Source organism: Opisthocomus hoazin, chromosome 13 (genome assembly GCF_030867145.1).
Source record: "Opisthocomus hoazin isolate bOpiHoa1 chromosome 13, bOpiHoa1.hap1, whole genome shotgun sequence".
Taxonomy (NCBI): Eukaryota; Metazoa; Chordata; class Aves; order Opisthocomiformes; family Opisthocomidae; genus Opisthocomus; species Opisthocomus hoazin.
Genome location: NC_134426.1, coordinates 18,161,250 through 18,186,774, shown reverse-complemented (window position 1 = coordinate 18,186,774; position 25,525 = coordinate 18,161,250). Strand labels below are relative to the sequence as shown.

The 25,525-nt window shown below is 56.6% G+C and overlaps 1 protein-coding gene across 3 annotated transcripts in view; it reads left to right on the top strand.

Moving 5' to 3' along the window:
• KSR2 (kinase suppressor of ras 2) overlaps positions 1 to 25,525 on the top strand; it is an 84,949-nt gene that overhangs the window by 38,256 nt on the left and 21,168 nt on the right. For 2 of the 3 annotated variants that reach the window (XM_075434804.1, XM_075434805.1), the window contains exons 6-15: positions 2,944 to 3,013; positions 3,549 to 3,632; positions 5,963 to 6,030; positions 6,205 to 6,303; positions 7,574 to 7,692; positions 10,094 to 10,262; positions 13,270 to 13,311; positions 13,655 to 13,721; positions 15,905 to 15,953; positions 16,658 to 17,025. In XM_075434804.1, coding sequence (XP_075290919.1) covers positions 2,944 to 3,013; positions 3,549 to 3,632; positions 5,963 to 6,030; positions 6,205 to 6,303; positions 7,574 to 7,692; positions 10,094 to 10,262; positions 13,270 to 13,311; positions 13,655 to 13,721; positions 15,905 to 15,953; positions 16,658 to 17,025 — 1,135 coding nt within the window. The remainder of the gene's footprint in view (positions 1 to 2,943; positions 3,014 to 3,548; positions 3,633 to 5,962; positions 6,031 to 6,204; positions 6,304 to 7,573; positions 7,693 to 10,093; positions 10,263 to 13,269; positions 13,312 to 13,654; positions 13,722 to 15,904; positions 15,954 to 16,657; positions 17,026 to 25,525) is intronic. The other variant, XM_075434806.1, reaches the window with a different exon arrangement.

Genomic DNA, 25,525 nt, shown 5'->3' with positions numbered 1-25,525 from the left:
CGTGCGGGTGCCAGTCAGGGACCAGCGGTGGCTGTCACAGCTGCCTGTCACCGCCGAGAGCCGGGCGGCAGGGCTCTTCGCCCGTGTCGGCTGTCAGAGACGCACCGGAGGCGGCTGTCACCCCCCGCCCAGGAGGTTCCCCTCTTCCCCGCTCTCCTCCCGGCACATCTGATCCCGTCAAGTGCGGGCTGTTGACTCAAGGATAAGCTGTGCTGAGCAGGAGCGGTGACCTTTGCCGGCGCAGTGCTGCAGCGAAGGAAAGCGCGGAGGTTTCGGGGTGTTGGGGTGGAGGGCGGCATCCCCTGGCACCGGGCTCCGTGAGGATCGACGTGCCGGGTGGCACTGGGCACCGTCACAACACTGGGGAGCAGGGTTTGGCCTTGGAGGACCCCTCGGGTTGTGGGGAGGCAGGGAAGGGTTGGGTGCTCGGCCAGGGTTCCCCATCGCGCTGCTTGGTGGGTACCACATGCATCCTTCCCTGGGAAACCACACACGTTAAATTCCACCTGGGAGGAGCAGAAAGGGGGGAAAGAAATCCCCAAACTGCCCTCAGAACGCTCGAGGGAGGGCAGTTGTGGCTGAGAGCCCTGATTTTCAGGCTATGACAGAGGTTGCTGGTGATAAATGTCTGAGTAATGACTGACACCCGGGCGGGGAGGTCAGGAGCCATCAATCGTGGTGGGGCAGCCTCGGGGTCATTAGCTCGGGGAGGTGGAGGGAGCGGGGCAGCCAGCTGCCCTGCTTCGAAGCTCCGGAGGGTCAACCTCTCCCGCTGCTCCATCACTGGGTCCCTATGAGAAAGCCTGTCCCCCTGCAGCGGCGAGACATGCTCCTGCACCACAAGGTTGTTTTTTCTTGCAATTACCTCTAATTTTGGCAATTCTGGGGTGTTTTTTAATGAGAATATTCCTCCTGTGCTGGGGGGAGGCCTCTTCATCTCCACCTCCCCTGTGGACATCACCCCCACTTGGCATCGCTCTGGGTGAGCATCTCCTGCGCGCAGGTTAAAGGGGAGAATCACCAATTACCTTCAAACCCCCCCAAACCCTTGGGGCTATTCCCTGTGGCCGTGGGGTGCCTTCCCTTTCCCTGCTTCGCTTGTTTTCCCTCCTGCAAACAGCAGGTCTATTGTTAAACGCCGCCATCCTGCATGTATCGCTCCCTCTGATGAACGTAATTAGCCGTGAATCACGTAGGTCTCATTTTTGTTAGGAGGTTAAAATCCCCGATACACTTTAATACATTTTTGCAGCGAGCACATTTAGAAAGTAATTAAAAGGCTCAGCCGTCTTTGCCTGCATCCCCTCTCCCCCTCCCTGGGCTGGCAGGATTTAATTGAGGCCAGCTGAAAGTTAGTGGAAATAAATTGTGGCTGATAAAGCGGAGGTTGTAATTTAATTCTGGGAGAGGAGCTGTTCTTGCCCGGGTGTTTAGTTCATCAAGGACCGGTGTCGAGCATTGGGGAACTTATTTGTGTAATGTGATTTACTGATGAGACAACGACGTTTAGGGAGGACTAGTGCTTGTATGTGGAGTGGTCCCGCTCTTCCAAGCATCATCTCCGGGGTTGTGGCCATCCCTGGGAGACTGCAGATGCCGGGGTAGTGGGAGGGATGCGGCCCGGGAGCCTAGGGGTGGGTTCTCTCCAGGGCTGGCGAGAAGCACGGGTCAAAAATATTGTCACGCTGCTGGCGTAAAACGGCCGACCCGGGGCTGGGGGCAGCAATTAACTTAATTGACTTTGTAGCCCTTCAACATCTTAATTGCTGGCGGTGCCCGAGGGGTGATGGCGGCCGAGGCGGTGGAGCGGGAGAAGGCGCCGGAGCAGCTGCCGGCGGGAGTCAGGCGGGGCGGGTGCGTTTTCGGATGCTCCCAAGACTTTTAACGATGGCGGAGCCGCCGCGGCAACAGGCGCCTTGCCCAGGAAGCGGCATGTAAATGTAACCTTCAGCCAGAGAGCGCAATTAAAACACCCCGCCGCCTGCTATATTAAAGCGGGATATTAAAGCAAACAGTGGCTCTCCCCACTCGGAGGGAGAACATCGAAAGCGTGTTTAGCCAGGGATTTGCCGGCGTGCTGAGCAAACGGCCGGGCTCGCAGCTGGGCTCCGCCGCCCGGCTCCGCGCCGTGGCTTGGCTCGCGTCGTGCCGGGGCCGGTTGGTTTGCCCGGGAAACCTCTCGAATCCCTTCGTGAAAAACCCAGCCTTCGAACCCCCAGCACCGATGCCCCCCGGGGCGAGCATCCCGCGGGGCCGGACCCCTCCCGTCGCTCGTGCGTGCCCGCGGGAGGAGGACGAGGGTCTCTGCCCTTGCCGAGGCAGGAGATGGAGTCCAAGCACGGCGCCGGCACGGCCATGCTGCTAATTACCCGCCCGCTAATGAACCTAATCTCTTTTTCCTTACCCAGCCAAGGTCCTGTTACCCTTTCTCCCTCCGTTTCCCTCGGAAGCAGAGCGCCGAGGCCGCTTGTCGCTTTGCTCTGCTGTTTGGACGCAGGTTACATCGCCTTCCCAGCAGCGGACGCCTGGCTTTCCGTGCAGCCACAACGGGCAAGATGTGATGTCTCACTAAAAAAATGACGCAGTTGCCATTTCGGCTCTGTTTTCCCTGTCGTGTTTGGACGTCGTGACGTGGCTCCGATAGCTGTGCAGTCCCGCTCGTGGGTGCGGTGCCTGTGGGGTGGATGCATCACCCCCCACCTCTGTCCCTGGCCCAAACTGGGTGCTGCGGGCCTTTATGGGGGGAGAGGAGACCCCTGTTCCCTGCAGACCCAAGCACTAAGCCTTGCTTTCCAGAAAGGGAGCCCAACGTGGCCTCTCCAAGGGGAAATACCAGGCAAACTCTGTTTTTTTGGGTGCATCCTTTGCTCCCCTCCCCAAAAGCTGGAAGCCCGGCTCTTGCCTTCGTTACCACCTGATGGCTTTCCCCGTCTCTCCCCACAGATACGCTGTCAGTGCCTCGCTGGTCCCCGCAGATCCCCCGTCGAGACCTAGGAAACTCGATAAAACACAGGTACACCGAGCCTGCCGCAGCGCCGGGTGAATCCCCCCCGATGCTGGGGGGTGAGCATCTCCCTTCCCATCTCTAGTCCGGGACGGGGGGCTCGGGGCGCTTCCCCCTGTTTCCCGTGCTGGGCTGTGCTCTCCTAGAAGCCCATTTAAATTCCATTTCAGTTCAGATTTGGTTTAGATAAGGCTTGAGTCGCTATCGATAGAAGCCGTGTATTATCCGTGACCCTGCCAGCCTTCAGCAAATCTCTTATCTCCGGATTATTGCCCTTCCATATCTGCTGTGAGAAGGAGAAGCGCTAGAAATAGCCTTGGCGCTGCAATTTGGTGGGGCAGCTGGGCTGGAAACTTGGATCCCTGGGGTGGGGAGGCGTTCTGGGGGGCTCTGGCTGCAGCCTGGGGTGGGCAAAGCTGGGGAGCCGCAGCGATAAACTGGGGCTTGGTGGATAAGCGCGGCTCGGGAGATGTTCCTGCCAGAGCACGGGCGGGCAGGCGCAGCTGCAGCTCTCTCTGCCAACTCTCCATGCTTCTCTCCGCAGGTTTTCCACCAAGTACTGGATGTCTCAGACCTGCACCGTCTGCGGGAAAGGAATGTTGTTCGGCTTAAAATGCAAAAACTGCAAGTACGGCGTGGTGCTGGAGCAGTCTGTGTTGCTGCTTGGGGTTGTGAAGGGGATAATTAGGGTTTCGCTGGTGGAGCTGAGCAGGGGCTCGGGCACGAGGGGATCAATCGGCCTCTCGCCAGCTCATCCTTGCAGGAAGCTTTAACGAGGCGTGAAATTGGGTGAAGAACACCCCAAGACAGGGCTGCATGCTGGGATGGGAGCGGGGTCCTCGGGGAGGATGCTGCCCACCAGACCTTGACTCTGCTCACGCCAGAGCTCTGAGTCAGATCCAGACAGCCTCCCACCTCACTCCCGTCCTTGGCCTGGCTTGAGATGCCCACGTTATAGGGTTACATACGGAATTATCTGTGGGACATGGGGCGATGGAAGCGCCTGACCCGGGGCGGAGAGCGGCTCGGGGGAGAGCATCGCCTGCCCGCGGGATAGCTCCGGGCATCGGAAGGGTTTTGCCCACAGCCTTGGGCTGTATCCTCTATTTTTGGCATCAGAAAAATATCTTGGGGCCTCTGTTTCCTGGTGATGTCGTGGCACCAGGGAGCTAACTCGCGCCAAAATGCGATCAGACTGCGACGCAGAGGGGCTGCGCTGGCCAGAAAATTGGGCAGCGCTGGAAAAAGATAGCGAGGCAGAAGCTGGGACCACTTATACTGCTTTAAATCCAGTATAGCCCAGCTCTTACCCAGTATCGTGCTCAGTGAAACTGCTGCTGGGGGCACGACTGGCTTTTGTAGGGATGGGTGCTGGGAAGACGCCGATCGTCTGTGGGTAACTGAGTTAGCCAGAGCTGTGAAGTGAGAACGATTGCTGTTGCCGTTGATTAAATGCTGATGAGTTAGCAAACTGGGATTTAAACCCGGACAAGAAATGCCTGGCTACTCTGCAGCTGGTGGTGGTTTTCTGAAAGGGAGATTATCAAATATATGCATTTTAAAGTGGTGATTCCTATTGCATTCCATGCTCGAGCAACTGCTGTGCCTGCCCGGGGCTGGTCCCTGCGCGGGAGGAGGGATGCCGGGACCTGCCCCTGCGATGCGCCGGCTCTGTGCTGCTCCTGCTGCCTGCGGCCGCTCGGAAAAGAGCGGATAAATTCCCTGTTTGCTAAAAGTTAGAGTGAGCGTGAAGCATTTAGGTTTGCCGGGTTTGCCGTAGCCTCCTGGCCCCGGCGTTGCTTTCCCCAGAAGCAGGAGGGGAGCAAGCAGGTAAAACAAACAAACAGACCCCAGATCTCCCCCCAAGCCTCGTATGCTGAATTAATCTCTGCCTTTCCCTCTAGGCCTCTAGGAACGGCTCTGTAATAAAAGCTAACATGCACGGCTCCTGAATTTTCATTACCCAGCCCATTGACTTGTAGCTGCCGTCTTTGTATTTTCATCCTTTACCCTTGTTTTTTTTCTTTTTTTTTTTAAATCCTTTCCTCCTCTTTCCCTTTCCCCCCATGGCTCTCCCTGCTCCGCTGGGGCTGTCGTGGCAGAGCGCGAGCCGGGGACTGGTTTCCATCCCTAATTAAGAACAAACGGGATCGTTTCAGGGCGGCGGGAGCCTGCTTATGCCTATATGCATGACCCAGGGGTGAAGCCCTCCACAGACTCCTGCCCGGGCTCCACCAAACCAGGCAAAGCTCTGCAGAATATTCCATGTAGCTCTAAATGCTCTCATTATTTTTGTTCAATGTCCTGGGAATCAAGCTAGGAAGGGAGGGCACAATGGCAGAGATTCATCGGGAGCCAAAGCTTCCATCCCCTCCGCTGCCCCTGAATTTAATTACGCCTAAAGCAGCTGGAGGGTGGTCGGGGGGCAGTGGCTTTCCCCTGAGCGTGGGTCTCTGCTCCTTTGATTTCAGCTGAGGCTGGCAGAAATGCCGATTCTGGTCATCCGCACGCTGGCTGGTGGGTACCCAGTCCCCTGCAGCCGGCAGAGAAAGGGGGGAGCCGGGCAGCCCCCCGGGTTTGGGGGTTCCTGCACCCCTCCATCAGACAGATACACCCACCATGGCTCTCATTTCCCAAGGGTGTGCGGAGCGGCCGCTGGCTTGCCCCAGCCGACAGCCCCAATGCTCTGGGACGTGCATCCCGCGCTGCTGCTCATCCCTGCGCCCGGCTTGGGAATCTTGGTGCTTCCCGAGTGCAGGGATCCGGGAGGGTTTGAGCCAGCACCCAGGGGCTGTGCACAACCCAAATGTCCCATCGAGTCACCCTCCTCGGGTGGAGGAAGGGTCCCCGGTCTGCAGCGACGCTCCCTGCTCCGAGCCGCATCCCTCCGCCTGTACCGCGGTCCTCCGCGTCCCCTTCGCCCTCGCTCCTCACGCCCATTTCTCTCTTCCCCGCCAGGCTCAAGTGCCACAACAAATGCACCAAAGAGGCCCCTCCGTGTCACCTCCTGATCATCCACCGCGGAGGTAAGGGCCTCTCTTTCCCCTTCTGCCTCCGTGGATGCTACCGCCGGGTGAAACTTCCGAAAGCCCCCCGGGCGATTCGGGAGCCCGACCCTCGCTGGCGGCCGGCGGGAGGAAGGCTCCCGAACTGCTTGGGCGCTCTGGGAAAATTTTACCCACCGTTTTTTCCGCTTGTAGGGAGACGAGCCGTTCGGGGCGAGGCAGATTTGCATTGCAAACCACTTCCACCCACCCTTCCCCTGCCTCCTTTTCTTTTCAGATTCCCCACCGCACGGGGTAAGTGCAACAGGTTTTAGCCTTTCGCTACCCGTCGAGAGCTTAGGGCGGATGCGTGGGACCCGAAAGCTGCCGCGGCGCTGTCGGTGCATGGGGGTCCCTGTCCCAGGGACGCGGCCGTGCCCCTGTGGATGCTCGTGGTGCTTTCGGAGCTGCCTTAGCCCGCTCTCCTCCGGGAGAGCCTGTCCTAAAATCCACAGAGGAGGGAGAATTTTGCACCAGGACGACGGGCGTCGCTTCCCAACTCTTTCCTTCCAGATTTTGGCTGCGTGTTCCCCGACGGCCAGAGGACTGCGTCCGCCTAAGGGAAACGCTTCTGCTTACCGTTGCCTTGAATTGGGAGCTCTTGAGGCCGTCGCTCTGTGTTAAATCCCGCCAAAGCCGTGCTCAGCCGTGTAGTCGCAGGGAAATGCGATGCACTGGTGGCATCTCGCGAGGCGAGTGGGGCTGCCATGGCTTGGAGGGGGGCAACTCTGCAGCCTCCGCTCCAGCCCCCGTGCCCTCGCTTGCAGCGAATTTGGATGGAAGGGGCAGAAACCCCCCCGCGTTGTGCTCTAAGCTGCTGCAAACCCTGACCGAGAGGCCGGGAAAGCAGCGTCCGGTGCTGCTGGGGGCAGTAGGGCTCCTGGGACGGGCAGAAACTGGGATTTTTGGCTTCTTTCCGCAACGCTGCGAGAGCTGGAGCTGCCTGCTGTGTGTTCCGTGCGGCGTGGCTTTGGGGTGGCTTCAGCTTCGGTGAAACAGCTCCCCCCCCCCAAAAAAAAACTCTTAAATACGTTGCCTTGCAGCCGGCCCGTTCCTGAGTCCCCCAGCTGCAGGCTGGCTTCCTCCCCCCAAAAACCTCCCCGCCGAGAGCAGGGTGCTCCACGTTGGCTGCTTCCCCTCGCCCCAAACAGCTGCAGCGAGGAAGAGGACGGTGCCTCCTCCCGATGCTGGCTGAATCCCCATGGTGGCTGCTCAGCCTCCCCAAATCGCAGCCCCTCGGCGGGGGGAGAAGGGTGCTCTTTGCATCCCACTGTGGGGGGGCTTTAAGCCCCCCAAGTCCTGGGGGGGTTTGGCTGTAGCCTGGGTGCAGCCGAAGGCTGGCTGCTGTCCCGGGCCAGTAGCCGAGCGGCTGGAGGTGCCGCGGGGGATTGCTTTGGAGAGCGATTCAAGAGCGGTTTGCAAGCAGAAGGTGACCCCCGCATGCTCCTTCGAAGCTTTGATGTCTGTCCATCTCTCTCCCCCCTCCTCTCCACCCCCTTCTCCCTGCTCTCCCTTCTTAATCCAGCGAGGTTAGTCCGGACGGAGTCGGTGCCCTGCGATATCAACAACCCCGTGCGGAAACCCCCCAGGTATTCGGACCTGCACGTCAGCCAGACACTCCCCAAAACCAACAAACTCAACAAGGTGAGCTGCTCCCCGAGCCCCCGACTCCCCTCCGCGCCCGCCCCGTGCCAGAGGGGACCGGTCTCACGACCCCAAAATATCGGCGCCTTCTGTGGGTTCTTCGCGGGCGGCCGCTCTTGCAGATGAGGGTGCCAATGCCGGCGGCATTTTCCAACGCCGCTCAAGTTGGGTGGCTTGAGCCACCCCGCTTGCCTCGGCTCTCCCGGGGGGATGCTCCTTGTGTGAGGAGCAGCAGCTTGCCCAGGGCATGTCCTTCCACGGAGCATCCGTCCCGTTTGCTGGGTGGGAGAATGGCTCGGAGAGCAATGTCTAAAAGAAGGAATTGAAGAGCGATTGCGGTGGGTTGTCCCCAGGACTGGGCATCTCCCAGCCCCTCGTCCATCTGCAGGACCAAGCCTTGTGGGTGACTCTGTGGGTCTCCAGGCACATCCAGAGCTGTGGGACTGATGTGGCTGTCAGTGCGTGACTACCTAGAAACCAGCTTTGGGGCTTAAATTAAAAAAATAATCCCATGGACCTGTGCTAATTAAGGAGCAGAGCGAGGGTGAGCTTGGCGTCAGGGCAGGGTGAGCCGCGCTGCGAGCAGAGCTGCGAACCCTTTGCTCCTTGGGTTTCCCAGCGTGGGCTGCATCCACCAAGGTTATTTTTAAAAAAAAAAATTAAAATGGGATCAGCGCTTTCAAAATAGCCTGTGTCCTCCCAGTCCTGCTCCATTGCGGCCTCATGGTCTCCAGATCTACGCTGAATTTGGGGGGGTTGGAGGTCTCAGCTACCACCTGAGACTTGTGTAAATTATGAATTTATTGTTACAAATAAAACAAGCCCAGAATTTGATTGTGTCCCTGGCAAAGCCGGTCAAGCCAGACCTGGCAGCACACCTGGCTGCCTGGCTTCTGCCCTGCATTAACAGCAATAAAACTGGCATGGAGTTATTCCTAATAAAGTTTAGAGCCTGTTGCCCTCAGTGGAAAACCTCTTGCGGGAGGCTGGAGGTGCTGTAGGGTGAGGTGTCTGCAGGCTGGAAGTGCTTGAAGCGAGGGAAATCCTGGGTGTGATGGGGAACGGGTCACCAAAACCCTGGCTTCCCAAGAGCCCAGCAGGACCGCCTGGCTCCTCCTGCGCCTCAGCATCTGCTGGCTCTCAGCAACGGCTGGGTACCAGATGATGCTCTCCTGGAATGCAGTTTTTAAGCCTAAATCTCTTCGGAGGTCCTTGGTGGAATGATCTGCTCTGTTGTTGTGGTCTTGGGGTGGTGCAAGTGGCTTTCTGAGGCTGCAGAGCTGCTGCAGGTGTTCGAAAGAAACAGAGGTGCGTTTTTCTTTTTAGTGCCCACCCTTCCAGCGATTTGTTTCATTTTATTAGAGGGCAGTGGGGAAGAGACTTAGCTCGCAGATAAAGGCTTTGGGTGCAAAGGGCATCAGCCCTGCTTCTCCTTCAGCCTCTGCCGTGCGGTCCTTTCACCTTTCCTAGCTTTTCTCTAACCAGAGCGTGATGATGTGCAGTAGAGAGAGATATATATTTGGCTTTGACCTGAGCCATCCCATTCTGGTTAATGTTTCCTCTATAAATGCCCTTTAAACAAGAGGGGACCCTTCTTTGATATTTCTAAAAGCATTTCTTTAGAGATACCCTGTTCTCTGCCAATACCGTTGGAACCCTACTGTTAGTGGCCTTCAGTGGTGGTTTAAAAAATAGTCTGAAGATCAGATCCTGTGAAGTGTCTCCAAGTTGGGCAGCAAGGCCACGAGCAAGGTGGGAAATTCCAGCCATGATTTTCCTTTTTGGATCTAAGATATCTGGGCAGGTTTTCCTCCCTCTTTGCTCCCAGGTAGTCCTTTCTCACCTGCCGTAGTGTGCCCCGGAGAGGTGCACCCGAAGCTGCCATTCTCGCCTTGGTTAGGAAGGGTCAGCGAAGGACAAGGGATGTCGTGGGGTGTGTTGGCTGATCCTCTTGAATCTCAGCTCGGCCCCCTGCTCCGAGCAAGGCACTGGGTTTGTGGCTCAGAGGAGGTTGGCAGAAGCTGCCAGGACCTTGATGTCTCTAAGGTCTGAGCCCCAGGGATGTGGCCACTTACTTTGGTCTTGGTGGCCATGGCTCTGTGGAGTCAGCAGGGTTTGGGGAGCCCTCAGCTGTGGGTGCGGAGCGTGGAGGGGCTGGCAAAGGAGCCCCATTTCTGGTCTGAAATGGCCTTGGTGTGAGCTGTGACTACAAAAGGCTTTGGAAAAGACCAGGCTGGGGCTCTGGGTGTTTTCTAGGGCTTCTGGAAAGGGGGAACTGGGATGACCTGGGTACCTCTGGCTTGTCACCCAGGTCCTCTGTGCTGGGGCAGCTTGTGGTGGCACCAGCCGGCACTGCTCTCACCGTCTCCTCTCTTCTTCTCTCCTTCCCCATGTCCTGCAGGACCAAATCCCCGTGCCCTACCAGCCAGACTCCAGCAGCAACCCCTCGTCCACCACCTCCTCCACGCCCTCCTCGCCGGCCCCACCGCTGCCGCCCAGCGCGACGCCCCCGTCTCCCCTGCACCCCTCCCCGCAGTGCCCGCGCCAGCAGAAGCAGTTCAACTTGCCAGGTACCGTGAACTCCCCACTTCCACATCTGCCCGATGAGAGGGGCTTGTGCCCCGGGGTGTCCTCAGGGTAAGGATCTGCTCCAGCCGGTTGCCCGTCTGGACTTACATTGGGATGGGGGAGAGTTTGAAGCAGAAATGGGCGGCAAAGAGGAGTTCAGGATAATTCAGTTTGAGAGGGAGCTTGGGAGTCTCTAGTCAAATCTCCTGCTTGAAGCATGGTCAGAGCTCAGGGCTTGATCCAGCTTGGTCTTGAAAACCTTCAAGAATGGATCCAGCACAACCTCTGTGGGCAACCTGCTGCACCCGAGGCTACAAAAACCTTCCTGGATGTGACTGCTCCATGGCATGTGCCCACTGCTTTGCCTCAACAACAACTGCAAAAGAAGGTCTTACCCTTCTGCGAGGGTAACTTGGGTTGACTTCACTGTGTCTTCATGGTGACAGGCCTCCAAAAAGCTTATTGGGAGTGCATGTCGGGCGATAGTGGGGAGTAGCTGACGCTGGGGGTATCTGACATAGCTTGTCCCACTGAGTCTTGTCTGGGTACCTGGGACCCATCTGCTCCTGGAGCTGCCTCTTCAGGGATGGTGGAAGAGGCAATCTGGTCACAGTGACTGCAGGAATTACATTAAATGGCCAGAAAAGCCACGAGGATGTGCCAAAGCCTGTCCCAGTGTGGCTGCCTTTGGGATGTCCTTGGGGCAGCATGGCTGCTCCAGGGAAGGTCCCTTCCCGGAGGGGAGCATCTCAGCATCGCTCCTGGCAGCGTGGAGGTGCTCAGCTGTCCTCAGCCACCTACCTGCCTCTCCAGCCGCTCCCAGAAAGGGCCTGGTGAGGGGAGAGGAGGGGGAGCCATGGCCCTGACCCACCTCCGAGATGCTGAAGCATTCGCGGCTGCCCTGGGGCAGTGACCCCTTGCTTGGTTCCCGGTCTTGAGCCTCTTTGATGGGGCAGCAGCTGGGAGGATGGGGTCCCTCCTGCATCCCCAGACCCTTGGGGTTAACGGACTGGTCAGGGTAGGAAGGACGGTCTGGACTTCTTCTGGTCTTCTCCTGAAGAACCAGATGGCACCTTCGTGCTCTGCTGATCCTGCTGTGCCGTGGTGATTCTACCCTTCTGTCTCGACAAGCCTTCAGCTGGAGAGGAGGAGGAGGAGGAGGGGGGAAGCGAGGGGGAATTTGACTGGCAGGCTGCATCGCCACAGTAACAAACATTTCCAAAAGCTGGGAAAAAAAACCCCAAACCACCAACCAAAAAACCAAGCCCTCGTGTGCCTGGAGGGGCTGCAGCCGTGCACAAGCCTCACATGCTGGAGTGCCTGGGGCTCAGGCAGGACGCTGGAGGGGCGCGAGGAAGACAGCGGAGGAGCTGCGAGGAAGCACTGAGCACCCCAAGGACTGGTGTGACCTGTCCGTCAAGAAGGGTTCAGCTCCTTCTCCTGCTCCCCAGGTCGGGACTTCACCAGCCGCAGCCCTCAAGCCTCCAAGCCCTGGGAGCGTATTCCACAGCGGGGCTGCAAACCTGAGAGCACGGCGCGGGTTTCCGTGCCGGTATAACCGAGTTTGTGGTGGTCCTGCCAAGTCCTGATGTCTCAGCAGCGTGATAGCCAGGCTCAATTAATGTCCCCAGACCACTCACTGGGCAAGCCTTGGACCCTGCCTGGGTCTTGGGGGAAGGGACAGAACATCCAGCGTTTGGTGATCCCGTTGCACATCGCTTCTGGAGCAGAGACCTCCCTGAAGGTCTTCTGAGATGTTATTTCATGTTGTTTAGAGTGGAAACCACAGAAGACCCCCATAGTGGGCAGCAGCATCTCCTTATGGGGACGTGGACGTGCTGTCGCTGCCACCGCAGCTGAGTGAGTGCAGGGAGCTCCTGGCACGCTTGCCTGGCTGGCAGGGATGGAGCCAGGCAGGATCAGACCCTGGGAGCTCAGGGGGGTGGTTGCTCCCTGCTTTCATGCCCATGATGAGCAGAGCATTGGGGCGAATGGGAGCCAGTCTGACACAAAAGAGGACTTACTGTGCTTTCATCTTCCTGCACGGGAAGTTCTCTGTGCTTCATCTCATCAAGATGGTCATCTAGGGGATTAGGATTTGAGCTTGCAAATTGCAACATGGTGACCTTTTCCTGCCAGAATTACCTCTGAGTCTCCTTTGATCTTGGCTCAGGGCTGTTCAGGTCCTGCAGCAGAGCTGAGGTCGGTCTTCAGGGTCTCGAAGCTGGGAAGGAGAAGTTTGAGGGACGATCTTTGAGGTCTTGAAGCTCAAGGAGAAGGTGCCTTCTGAGCTGGTGCCAGCCTCTGGTGGCCTCATGGCTTTGTCTGGCTTCCTATCTGTGACCTGCCTGTGTGCATGGGTCAAATCAGCCCTCGGGCTTTGCCCACAGGCAGGGGGGAGCTGATGGAGGGTACCACCACCCAGAGCCCTGCTGCAGCGCTGGCTTTGGGCAGCAGCTCCCGGGGCTGCCGCCAGCTGCCGGCTTCTTTCGGTGCACCATGGGGGAGACAGCCAGCCCAGGAAGGATGTGTCTCCAAAGCATGGCAAAAATGCACAATTTGGTGGGCTGGATGGGGCAAAAATGGGCAGCAGCTGCAAATCCATCGCTCGGTGTCTCCACGATGCCAAGCGGTTCCCAAAGGCCGACTGGGAGCTGAGCACTCAAACCCCGCAGGCGTTTGCTGACAACCAGGCGTCCAAATCCCACCAGTGACTTTGCAGATGACGTCAGCACTCTCCATGTGTTCATTACTGGTACAGAGCAGTAGCTGATGGCAGCAAAAACGGAATTACAATCCAGCCAGATCTTTAGATGAGTAAGGTCTTAATTTTTTGGCCTGGGAACCCTACGTGCCATGGTGGGTGGCATCCTCTGGGGAGATGGAGGTGGGAGAGATTGGGTCATGCAGAGGGGGACCCGGACCTGGGGCTGGACTGGGCGCATGTTGGGGTCTCTCCGGTGCCTGGCTCTGCAGGCAAGTGCTTAAACCCCCTTATCTCTTTTCCAGCTTCCCATTACTACAAGTACAAGCAGCAGTTCATTTTCCCAGGTAGGTCTCTTTACAGGAGAGACTTTCAGTGTGGGGTGCTGAGATTCCTTAGCAGGGTGGGTGCATAGCCAGCCCACCTAACCCCTGGATTTGTGCAGGGGTGCTGTACTGGGGTGGGATTTCTCCCCCAAACCAGTGTATTGTTGCAGGACCGTGCACTACTGAGGTGCTGCAGGGCTGGGTGGCCCTGAGTTAGACCCAGCTATAACTAAGGCTGTAACTAAGCTGGACCTGGGGACGAAGGGAGGTTTTCAGTGGGATTTAGTTCCCCTGGGTGCCCCTGGCGTGGGAACAGGCTCCTGGTGCCTCCCGGCCCACCCTCACGCTGCTCTCTTCTCCCCAGACGTGGTGCCCGAGACGCCGACCCGAGCCCCGCAAGTGATCCTCCACCCCGTCAACTCCAACCCCATGTGAGTGCCTCTCCCTCCTCCCGGCTGCCTTCCCCTTCCCCTCCCCAGGCAGCGCGGTCTCCGCACCCAGCCGCCTCCGGGCACCCATGGGCGCTCCGCTGGCTTTGCCGGATTGGTGTGGGGCTCAGGGATGCCTTTCGGGCAGGTTGGGGTAGATGGTTGGGGTGAGTCCCTGGTGCTCCTGTCGCCCTAACCCAGCTCACGGGTCCAGCTCATGTCTCGGGGAGGAGAAGTGTTGAAAGGAGAGGGCAGAGGATTGATTTATAACCCGCAGCAATGCACCCGCCTGGCGCTTAGCCATCAGAGAAAAAAAGAGAAAAGACTTTCAGTCCAAGGCAAAATCCATAATTCGCCAAAGCCCTAGCGATTAATCTTTTACGAAATTATACGCAGAAACTAGGGACTTTGAGGTAGTTTTAGTAAAGGTCGTTCTTGCAGCCCCACCTCTAATATATTCAAGGCCAATAAACTGCACCAAAATTAGTTTAGAAATATGGTAGCTAATTGGCATTAGGACTCAGCCTCCCCGGCAGGTCGGGTCCGAGCTGCTCTGCAGAATCTGGCATTCGCCGAGGTCCTTGTGCCGGTGCTGTCCCAGCAGCAGCGTTGCCTTCCAGGGTTGCTTGTCGATCCTTCTTATCAATGCCATTTGTGAAGGATTTTACGAGCTGGGAGTTTAACAGATAGGGTCTTGCTCCAGGCTGTCTGGCTCGCCCACACGCTCCAAACCACATTGAAAACTGCCGGGGGTCCAGCGGATCTCGCCTCTGTGGGAGGCGATGGGAGGGATGAGGACAGAGCCGCTGTCCTCGCTGGTGGCCGGGAAATTAATGGCAGAGTGGTGAAGTCAATGTCTTTTATTTAACTTCCCTGCCTAAAGCAAGGTATCAGGCTGGCTTTTGTGAGAAAATAGCTTTCACTATGCAAAATCGGCGATCCTCCTCTCGCTCGCCCCGCTGAAAATAACCCGTGGGAGCCACTGAGGTTACCCCGGGCTTGGCTGGGTTAAACAGCAGGCTCTGCTTCGGGTGCTCGGGAGACAGGTGTTCGTGCCTGGGTTAAAGATCAGGCAGGAGGAGCCTGCTGCACAACCTGCCTGTGCGTCGTGATGGGCGGCAGGCGCCGTCTGCACCAGTCTGCACTCTCCGTGCAGCTCAGAAGATCCGGGGCGGCTCCTTCGTGTACGCCCCTCTGTCCCCCCCGGGATTTATAGCTCTGCGGTGGCAGCGGGATGGGGTGGGAAGTTTGGGACCGCTGCGTCCAAGGAGCTCGGGGAGCGTTACGCCTCTCCTGCAAGCCTTGCTGCCTCTGGGAGGGGATGCTGCTATCTATGTTATTGATAAGAATAATTTATAATATATTTATATTATGCTCGAAACCACCCCGAGCTGCTCCAGCTGGTCTTCCCCGAGGCATTTCCCTAATTCCCCGTTAACTGCTGGGTGCAGTGAGCCCCTGGTCGTGGCGGTGGGAGATGCTGTGTGAGGGGAGCTCCTGGCCAAGGGGGCTGGGGAGCCAAACCGGCCCTGCTCCGGGGACAAATTTGGGCTCTTCCTGCAGGGGAGGGTCTTTGAAACCTCCACTTCCCCAAAATAATTGAAAAACCCATTTTATTCTCTTCTGCTTGCTAATCAGCCATGCTTGTTGCTCTGGCTGGTGTTTGTTGGGAAGGTAGTTCTGGCTTCACAAACCACTTAAAAACGCCACGAGCGCATGTCCCAGCGCTGCCTTGATAGGGCCAAAAGCTGCCTGTGTGTAAATCCATCCCTTAGCCCAGGTTAGCCAGGGTGATGCCTCCCAGGGTGCCCGGCCATGGGGCATCCTCTGCACCATGTGCTTTGGGTGATGGGATGGAGACCTGGTTGCGTGCTCCCACATCACCCAATCCATCCTGAAACGTCACACATCCACTATTAATTAATGCAGTAATTAATATTGCTCGTCCCTGCTATCCTCCCCCTTCCCTTGTGAGCACCCAGGGCCATCCTTGGAGATGGGGACAGCCAGGGCGTGGGTGGGACGGCGTTGCTCTCCCAAATTAGCAGCAAGCCTGGTCCTTCTCTGCCCTGATCCCTCTAGTCCTGGTGCGGAGCGATGCTGCAGGAAGCAGGACCCAACACCCATGAGTGCTCCCCACCCGACCGTGCTTTTACCCGGCGGTAACTCAGTAATTCTTTTAACAGCCTGGAAGGAAACCCGTTGCTTCAGATCGAAGTGGAGCCCACCTCGGAGGTGAGACGGCTGGGCTCGCTCCTCTGCTTGACGGGCCTGTATTTTATGTACCTCTCAGGGCGTGTTTCACAGGAACCAGCTAGGGTTAGCGTCCGTGCAGTGAAATTGCTGCCGGTTGAATTAATGGCCAGGCCTGATCCTGCCCCATCCTGTCCCCACCCCATGAAGAGGGACCCTCGTGGGCTTCGTGTCTTCCCTCGAGTCTATAATTCAACGACCTTTTCTGAGACACAGAAAAATTCGGTGGAGGGGAAGGGGTGGAGGGTGAGGCCAGGGATATGCAGCTTTTAAAACTCCTTGTAAATCCTGCGGAAAGCCTATATAGAGCGTTGGGGGAAGAGCCAGACCCACCCTGGGGTGCTGAGCATGCTGACTGGGGGGTGCCAGGGTGGGAGCTGTCGGTGTTAGCGCAGCGCAGCATTGGGATGAAACGCTGCTGTCAGACAAAGGAATTAAATGCTCTGGTGTGCCCCACTTTTATATTTAACCCCGGGGGAAATAGAGGTCTCCCTGTAAAATCTGGGTTCCTGCTGGCTTTGCGAAAGACACAGCCGCCCGGTTGCCCCTGGCAGGCACCCGCCTGCTTTCTCTGGGTCTGAGCAAGCAGTAGGTGCATTGGTGGGGTTTTGTCCACGTTATCTTCCTCGGCTACAGGTTTTTTTCTCCCTGTTTTATTGAGCTCGCCTCCCTTTGCCCTCCCACAGAATGAGGAAGGCACCGAGGAGATGCAGGAGTCCGAGGACGACTTTGAAGAGATGAACCTCTCGCTCCTCTCTGCCCGCAACTTCCCCCGCAAGGCCAGCCAGACCAGCATCTTCCTCCAGGAGTGGGACATCCCCTTCGAGCAGCTTGAGATCGGCGAGCTCATTGGCAAGGGCCGCTTCGGGCAGGTCTTTCACGGGCGCTGGCACGGGGAGGTGGCCATCCGCCTCATCGACATTGAGCGGGACAATGAGGACCAGCTGAAGGCCTTCAAGAGGGAGGTGATGGCGTACCGGCAGACCCGGCACGAGAATGTGGTGCTCTTCATGGGAGCTTGCATGAGCCCTCCCCACCTCGCCATCATCACCAGGTAAGCCCCAATGTCTCATGATAATTTTTTCTTTCCAAAACACCTTCCTGCAGCCAAACATTACTGGGAGGCAAGGCTGGCCATGCCTCGCTGCCCCAGCAAAGGGGGGGTTCTCCATCTGCTGTGATTTACGCTGCAAAGCAGGTAGCAAACTCATCTGTGTGGGTCCAGGCAGATTCATCTGCTTTAGAAGTGGAGCTTGAGGCAGGAATAGTTTGTTTTAACCAGGGACAGGAATGATTTGTTTTATCCGAGAGGGATGTAACCTGGTGGGATAGGTAGTTTCTGTCCTGTTTTGGTTTTTGGTTGCTGCGTGGTGCCCTGGTCGGGTCCCTGGGTGGGTGGTGCAGTCTGGACCCTGCTCGAGCACTGCCAGAGCGTGAAAAAGCCTCTAATAGAAAAAGGTCACGTGCAAACGTGTGGTGCCCAGCAACAGGACAAGGGGCAACGGGCACAAACTGAAGCAGAGGAAGTTCCAGCTGAACATGAGGAAGAACTTCTTCCCTTTGAGGGTGATGGAGCCCTGGCCCAGGCTGCCCAGGGAGGCTGTGGAGTCTCCTTCTCTGGAGATATTCCAGACCCACCTGGCCGCGGTGCTGTGCAGCCTGCTCTGGGTGACCCTGCTTGGGCAGGGGGTTGGGCTGGGTGACCCACAGAGGTCCCTGCCAATCCCGAACATCCTGGGATTCTGTGAAATGCCAGGTTTCACGGAGAACTCGGTGCTGTGAAAAGAGCTCGGGTGTCTGAAGGCTCAGCGGGGTGCAAGCATTGGGTCCAATGGTCTGTGAAATGGCCAGAAGGGCTGCAGAGGTTGGAAAACTGGGTGCTTGCAAGGAGAGCTGGTGCTCCGGAAGACCGGAGCCTGTCCATGGGGTTCTCCAAGGGGAGGTGGGAGACCTTGCAAGATACGTCACGGTCTCCTGGAGGGTTTTCTCTCTTTCCCAAAGATGTCTCTGTTGTGCCCAGAATTGGGAATGGGACTGATAGGAGCGAGTTTGGGATGGGGCCAGGGAAGGGATACTGGGGGCTTCAAGAGCTGCTGACTGGGTGGCTGGTGATGCTCGGGGACATCGCAGCAGGGTGCAGGGATGAGACTGCTGGAGGAGCCTGCTTGCAACTGGCTGGGGAGCAAGCTGGGATCTGGGGTCTCCCAAACCATCTCAGACCCCTCCAGAGGTGCCTCAGCCTCAAGGAGTTCCCGTGTACCTGCTGTCACCCGCGTGTCGGGTGGGAAATGCAGCACCGAGCATCCTGGTGTGGGTGGGCGACCGCAAAATCCCCGCTGGCGTTGAGGCGGGGAGGCTGCAGCCGCTCCCGGAGCAGCCATTTTCAGGTGAAATACATCCATTTCTGAGCATTCAGTTATTTCCCTCGCCTCGAGACCGTGTGTTCAGCCGCGGGGCTGTATGCGGTGCCGCTTCGCGTCCCGCCGCAGGTTACCTTCTCTGGGAGAAGTTTCCCCAAGGGGAGGTTGGATTTCTAGCCTGCTCCTGGCAGCGTTTCCGAAAGCCTGCGCTGAAACGGCAGCGCTCCTGACAGCCGTCGGCGATGAAATATTGCATCAGCCTTTCCTAACGTCCTGGCCCCCCGGGCCTCAGCTGGGGCGGCTCTGCGGGTGCTGGGGGTGGGGGCTTTGTTCTGCTCCCCTCCTTGCCCAACAGCAAAGGATTTCGACCCAAATTGGTGGCTCCTTGGGCCATCGCTTGCTCCCTGCCCCGCTGGGTTCGTGGGCTCCGGAGCTGCATCCTGGGAGACGGGGTGACTCCAACCAGGGGCTGGCTCTGCCCAGCTGGGGGCTGGAAAAAAGATGCTTTCTATTTTGGACCGAAAAATAGTCACCTGGGAAAATTCAGCAGCATTTCACATCTCCTTCTATTAGCTAGCTTCAGGCCAAAAGCTTTTTGAGAAGTGTCCAAACACGCGCATTGATCGATGCGTCAGAGACCCCATCCGTGTGTCGCGCCGTGTTGCTGCCTCTGCCCAGAGGAAAACACAGCATCCCCATCCCGCTCCGCTCCACCATCCCGTGGCAGCCCCTGTTTGCTCAGCTTTTCAGTCCTATTCAATAGCAAAACCTGGGCAATATATATAGATATATATATTTTTTTTTTTAGCTACAAAGTGTGTTCTATTCTAATGCCTCTTGATATAAAACCATAAAGGTGGCATTTCTGACAGTTTGACAAAATAAATATGTGCGCTGCAGCAGCTTGATGCATTAATATGAGGTCTGCGAAGCGCGCTGCTCGCCTTGCTTTGCTTCCCAGCTGCACTCGGTCCCTTTTTTTTTTTTTTCCTAAGGTCAAAGTACAGCTTTATTGGATTGCCTGAAATATAACCTGTGCTCGCAACGTCTCCGAGCACTGCCTGCTCTTGCCTACAACTGACAATCCGCTTTTATCCCTCTTCGAAGGGTGAATCAACATCACAGTAGTTCTTCAATTGCAACTGGAAACCTGTTTGGTTTTCTCCTGTTGGGATTTCTGGGGTGCGATCGGCTTGGGTCCGGTGCTGGTGCTGGCCACGGGGATGCAGGAAAACCGAGGAGGATGCTGGAAGGGGGCTCAGAGCTCAATCTCAGAGAATTTTTGGGAAGCCCAGGACTGCAAGAGTACACATCGCTTAGCCCAGAGGTCATTTCCAGACACAATTTCTTCCCCGTTGGGGCTTCCCATGGGGCTCTGTTCTGCTGCTGCTTCCTCAGGAGGCACCTCGGGGGCTCTCGGGGCACAGCATCCCTTGCATTTCTCGGGGTGACAGCGCAGGGATGCTCCCTTGCCCTTGTGTCTGCAGTCCCTGTCTCATCTATCCTTGGTTGAACAGTTATGGGGGCTTCCTGGGACATCTCTGATCATCTCCAGTGGGGAACAGCCTCCTCGCCACGTGGAGGTCTCCATCCCATGCCTGTTTCCTTACCTGGCCCTGCTTCCTGGAGTAGGCAGGCCTTTCCTAAGGGTTATGACAGCCCTGAGGGCTCTTCTGCCACGACACAGATGGGAGCTGTTTCTTGAGCGTCGTAGGGAATGAGTCTGGGAAGCGGGCAACGCAGCGTGAGCTGGATAGGGAATGGTTGAGGATACTGGGAATGGTCCAGGACGCGGCACTGGGGGAGGAGGGAGGCTGGTGACCCCATGCAGAGGAGAACATTGCTCTTCAAAAAGGGTTTTTCTGAAGCGACTCAAGTTCTCCCCGTGGGTTTATGGGAATAACTTTAAACCAGGCTTTGCTTGGAGTTGGGGAAGATCGGTCCCCGTTGTCTGATGAGGCTAATTACAGCCACAAACCCAGGATGTCCGAATTTCCTTGCCCGCTTGTCCCTGGGGCCGAACTGGCTGTGTGCAGAAGAAACCCCATTTCTTCTGCGCGCCCAGTGGCTGTCGCTCCAGGACATTTTTTTCCACCAAGAGAAAAAGAGCATCTTCTTGTAGCTGTTCAAGAAATCTCCATTTGCACACTGGAAGCAGCTGCCTGTCCCTGGAAGGGGCTTTACCAGGCTGTGCTGCCCGGCACTGCCGGAGAGGGGTTATTTATAGATGGGTCTATTTTTACTTTTTCATGTCCCTACGTTTTCCTTCCTGCCTGCTTGTGTTATTCAAGGATCGCCTCAGCAGAAAGAAATCTCCCCCTCCAAACACCATGGCCCACGGGCAAAAGCTGGGAGGGGAAACTGAGGCAGCAGCTTGCCGATGGCGTGATGCTGCAGGTGAATGCTCTGATTTTCTACGCGTTAATCGTTGGCCTGGCCAGGTGATAGGGACTGGTATTGTTTAATATCTTTATCGACAATGTAGACAGCGAGATCGAGTGCACCCTCAGCAAGTCTGTGGGTGACACCAGGCTGAGTGGCCTGGTCACCATGCCTGAGGGACGGGATGCCATCCTGAGGGACCTGGACAAGCTGGAGAAGTGGGCCCATGTGAACCTCAGGAGGTTCAGCAAGGCCAAGGGCAGGGTCCTGCACCTGGGTCAACACAGGCTGGGGGATGCAGGGATGGAGAGCAGCCCTGCTGAGAGGGACTTGGGGGTGCTGGGGGGTGAAAAGCTGGACATGAGCCACCAATGTGTGCTCACAGCCCAGAAGGCCAGCCGTGCCCTGGGCTGCATCCCCAGCAGCGTGGGCACAGGGCGAGGGGAGGGATTCTGCCCTTCTGCCCCACTCTGGTGAGACCCCCCCGGGAGTCCTGCGTCCAGCTCTGGAGCCCTCAGCACAGGACAGAGCTGGAGCTGTGGGAGCGGGGCCAGAGGAGGCCACAGCAGTGATCCAAGGGCTGGAGCCCCTCTGCTGGGAGGAGAGGCTGGGAGAGCTGGGGCTGCTCAGCCTGGAGAGGAGAAGGCTCCGGGGAGACCTTAGAGCAGCCTTTTGGTGCTTAAAGGGGGCTTACAAGAAAGATGGGGACAGTGCCTGTAGTGGCAGGAGAAGGGGTAATGGGTTTAAACTGAAAGTGAGGAGATTTAGACTGGATATAAGGAAGAAACTTTTTACACTGAGGGTCTTGAGGCCCTGGCCCAGGTTGCGCAGAGAGGTGGGAGATGCCCCATCCCTGGAAACATTGAAGGTTGGGTTGGACGGGGCTCTGAGCAGCCTGATGTGGTTGGAGATGTCCCTGCTCGCTGCAGGGCGGTTGGGCTAGATGGCCTCAAAAGGTCTCTTGCAACCCAAACCATTCTACGAGTCTATGACTCTTGAGTTGTCTCTCAACGCGACCGTCTGGGTCGGAAAGGAAAGGAAGGAATTCAGCATCTCTTGGCAGTGGGAGGCGGTGACTCCAAAGAGCGCTTCCATCGGAGATGCTAATAGATTTTCTCTTGGGTAATGAGCGGTGGGGACAGTTAACATTTATCTTAATTAGTCTTGAGCAAAAGCGATTGTGAGCCCTGGTGCTTGGAGCGCTGTGTAATGGATAGCACGGAACGACGTCAAAGTCCTCAGCCTGGTGGAAGTGAAAGGACTGAAAAAACGCCGCGTTTGCTGCATACAGCCAGATGATGAGCTGTTTTTGCTGGTGTTGAATGAGACAAAGCCAGGCCTGGCTAAGCTCGTGGCATCTCCCTGGGGGTCCCAGTCCCCACTGGTGGCAGCCCAGGGAGGGGAGGTAAAGCCTCAGCCACCCAGGGGGTCCTTCAAAGGACAAAGTCTAACAGTTTTCTGACGTTATTAAAATGACTTGAGCCACCCACGAAGGTAACAGATTGTAGAAACTACCAGGTTTTAGGATTCTGGTGTTCCTTCTCAGGGGAAAAAAATAAAGGGGGGGGGGGGTGGGATTTTAATGCTTATTGATCCTTCCTAAGGCTCCTGGATCTTATCAAGTCTGGAATGGGGGATCGGCACGTTGGGTGCAGCTTTCTGGGGGGCACCGATGGCTCTTGTTGGATGGGAACGTGGTTTGCAAGAAGGGAGCAAGGTTAGCAGGTCTGAGAAGCAGGAGAGAGGAGGCTGGAGCTGGAATATGCCCGTGCTTTGAGCTCCTGCTGACTTGCGTGGGGGATCTGATGCAGCTTTTCTAAGAAGATTACTTGGTTTTTAGTTAAAAGCTCAAATGTGGCACTAGGAGCTTGTGCAAAGACCCTGGGGTTTGCACCCTGAGATGCTTCTGGCTGGGTTTTGGCCCCTCTCTTGTCGCGGTGCGATGCTAGAGTGACTCTGGATTTACAGGGTGCAGCTGGGAGCCAGCTGGATGGCTGCTGGTGATCCCATCCCGGGCTGCGTGGCTGTGATTTATGGCCCTGGCATGATGCGCCGGGGAGACCAAGGAGAGCATTGAAGAACATTAGGAATTAAACTTGACCATGGCAGGACTGTATAAAGAGAATTCATTTGTCAAAGGTGCCTTTCAGCAGAGGAACTTGGAGTCTTTCTGCCAAGAGGGAGCATCTCCCAAACCCTTCCCTGGAGCTGGTCCTTAGCCGGGGAGGGGGGGGAGCTGAGTGCCAAGGATGAACATAAACCCAGGCCCTCTTCCCATGTGAGACACCAGAGATGAAAACAGAGTTTTCTCTTTCTTTCTCCGTGGCAAAGCAAACTGGTTTTAATAGCAGGGAACGCATTACCTGCCATGAATTCATAGGGAAGATGTGGGAACGAGGGATGGGAAGAATATTGGAGATGCTATGGCTGTATCTTACAAGGTAACTTCCTTGGATTGTATAGGCTGAATGTTGGGGGTTATTTTGATTTTATAATTTATTTCCATGCTGGCTTTTGGCAATATCTAATGCTTGGCTCCACTGCCAGGAGGCACAAGCCCAGCTCCTTGCATGGGATCCTCTCCCATCCCTGGAGCCCATTCCTTGCGGGTGCAGGGGAGCTCTGGACAAGGCTGGGCTTTAAATGCTCGGGTTTTCCAAGCCTCTCCCCATGCCAAACCTCCTGACATTTACAGTGTCCTGGCTCAGCTGCGGAGGATTTGGGGTTTGTAAATCTCAATGCTCAGGGAGCTGGGGACCGAGCAGATATTTAACATGGTTTGAAGGATGGGAGTGAAGGGGAAGGGTGTAAGCCACCGCAGGCAAGACAAAACAGATTGAGGGTGCTGGGTTTTCCCCCGTGGGTGCTCTATGGGGCCAGGATGGGCTGTGCAAGCCGGTCCATGCTGCTTGCAGCCAGCCCGTTGTTCTCTCCAGGGAGCTGTGTTGGCCATTCGGGCTTTAATAATAAACAAATTGGCTTTTTCTCCTCACTGCAATCCAATGGTCTCAAAATACATCCATCAGCATTCTTTCCTGCTCTGGGTGGTTAAGTAGGAGCTCTAAATCCTGCTCAACAGGAGGGAAACTGAGGAACAGAGCTGCCACGGTGTTTTTCTCCGTGCTGGGCTGGAGCCGCGCATCCTAGAGTCGGACGTTTCTAAGGTGCTTTTCAGGTCTAGCCCTCCTCTGCCCACTCGTGAGTGTATTCTGGGAGCCAAAGCCACGAGGTCCTGCCTCCCCCAACCCTCCCCACGTTCGAGCACCCGCTTTGGGAGCCAAAACATCACCTCCTGCCCTGCCTCTCGGTTGTTTTCCCTCCTCTTGCTGGCTGCCGCATTTCCCCCTTCCCTGCGGTTAAAGTAATGGAGCTCATAGATCATATAATAAATAGGTATTGACTTCATGCCACGGGCTGGATCAGAATTGATTGACCCGTGGGAATACACTCCCTCGCAATCGATAAGAGGCCATCGGGCTGGATAAATCTTGATAACGACTGACAACAGGAGAGTCGATACGTGTATTAATATATACATTAAGTGAGTATATATCTTCCACCTGCAGACGGTGATGCTTTTGGCAGCTCGCGGAGCGGGACGGGTTGGGGAGGAGACTGAAGCACCCCGAGCAAGAGGATGGCAGGGGTGCGGAAAGGCCGTGATGCTCTGCGAGGGTGCTTGATGCCGGGATAAGAGCTGGCTGCTTCGGAGCCGGCTGAGCTTCTCTCTCCCATGGTGGCATCAAATCCCCGCCAGCGGCTGTTCGTTAACACCGCCTTAACGAGCTCCTCTGGCGGGGAATGCTCGAGGGAGAAGTTCTCTTTTGTCTTTTAAAAGTGTTTCCAAATGCCGTGGAGATATTTCTGTTTCGTCCATGTCGGCTTAGTGGAAGCACTTGGCGCAGCGGGGCTCGGCGCTGAGGCGCTTTGCGAGAGAGGAAGGGATTTACGCGGGCGTTTAAGGGAAAGCCTTGATGAAGTGGCCCGCTGCGAGACGGTCCCACCAAGGCTTCCTGCCGGTGCCAGCTCTTCCCTTCGCTGCTGAGTGGCATCTCGGCACCAATCCTGATTTCTGTCTGAGCACCCTCGATGCCGGGGATCCTCTTCGGGGCCGGGGAGGGCTGTTTGCTGGGGTGAGTCGTGGGTTAGCGATGTGCCGGCATCCTCCTGCCTAACCAAAGAGGGGGCTGCCTGCCTGGGGAAACAGATCCCTCCTGTCACATCAATATTCATTTTTTACTACTAATAATTATTATTGCTATTCCAAAGTGGAGCTGGGTTCTAGTGAAGCAGCCCTCTCAGTCAAAAGACTTGCTTCTTCCTTCTCCTTCGACCCTGCTTCGGCGCAAGGGTTGGACTAGATGACCCACAGAGGTCCCTTCCAACCCCTAACATTCTGTGATTCTGTGATTCTCTTCAAAAGAAGGGGTTTTCTAATATTTCTTTTCTTTCCTGAAGTTCCGAAGAGCAGGAGGATCATGGTGCAGAGAATACATTGGGCTCCTTTGCAGGTGAGGAGAGGCGGAAGCACCTTCGCACACCTCCGAGCACCCAGCCGGCCCTCTCGGAGCCGATTCCGAGCGCACCCTTTCAAAAGGCAGCAAGTGCCACCCGAAGCAGCAAGTATTTTCAGCTGACTTGCTCACAAGCAGGGCTTTAGATAAGCCGCTGGGGCCCACGGCTGCTTTGCATTCACCTGTCTCTTCGCTCTGTTCCCTGCAGCTGTAGAATAGCTCGTCTCCTCTGACACTATCTCCTTCAAATAAAAATGCATGGAGTTTGCTTTTTCTAAATAACTTGTTTTTTTCCAAA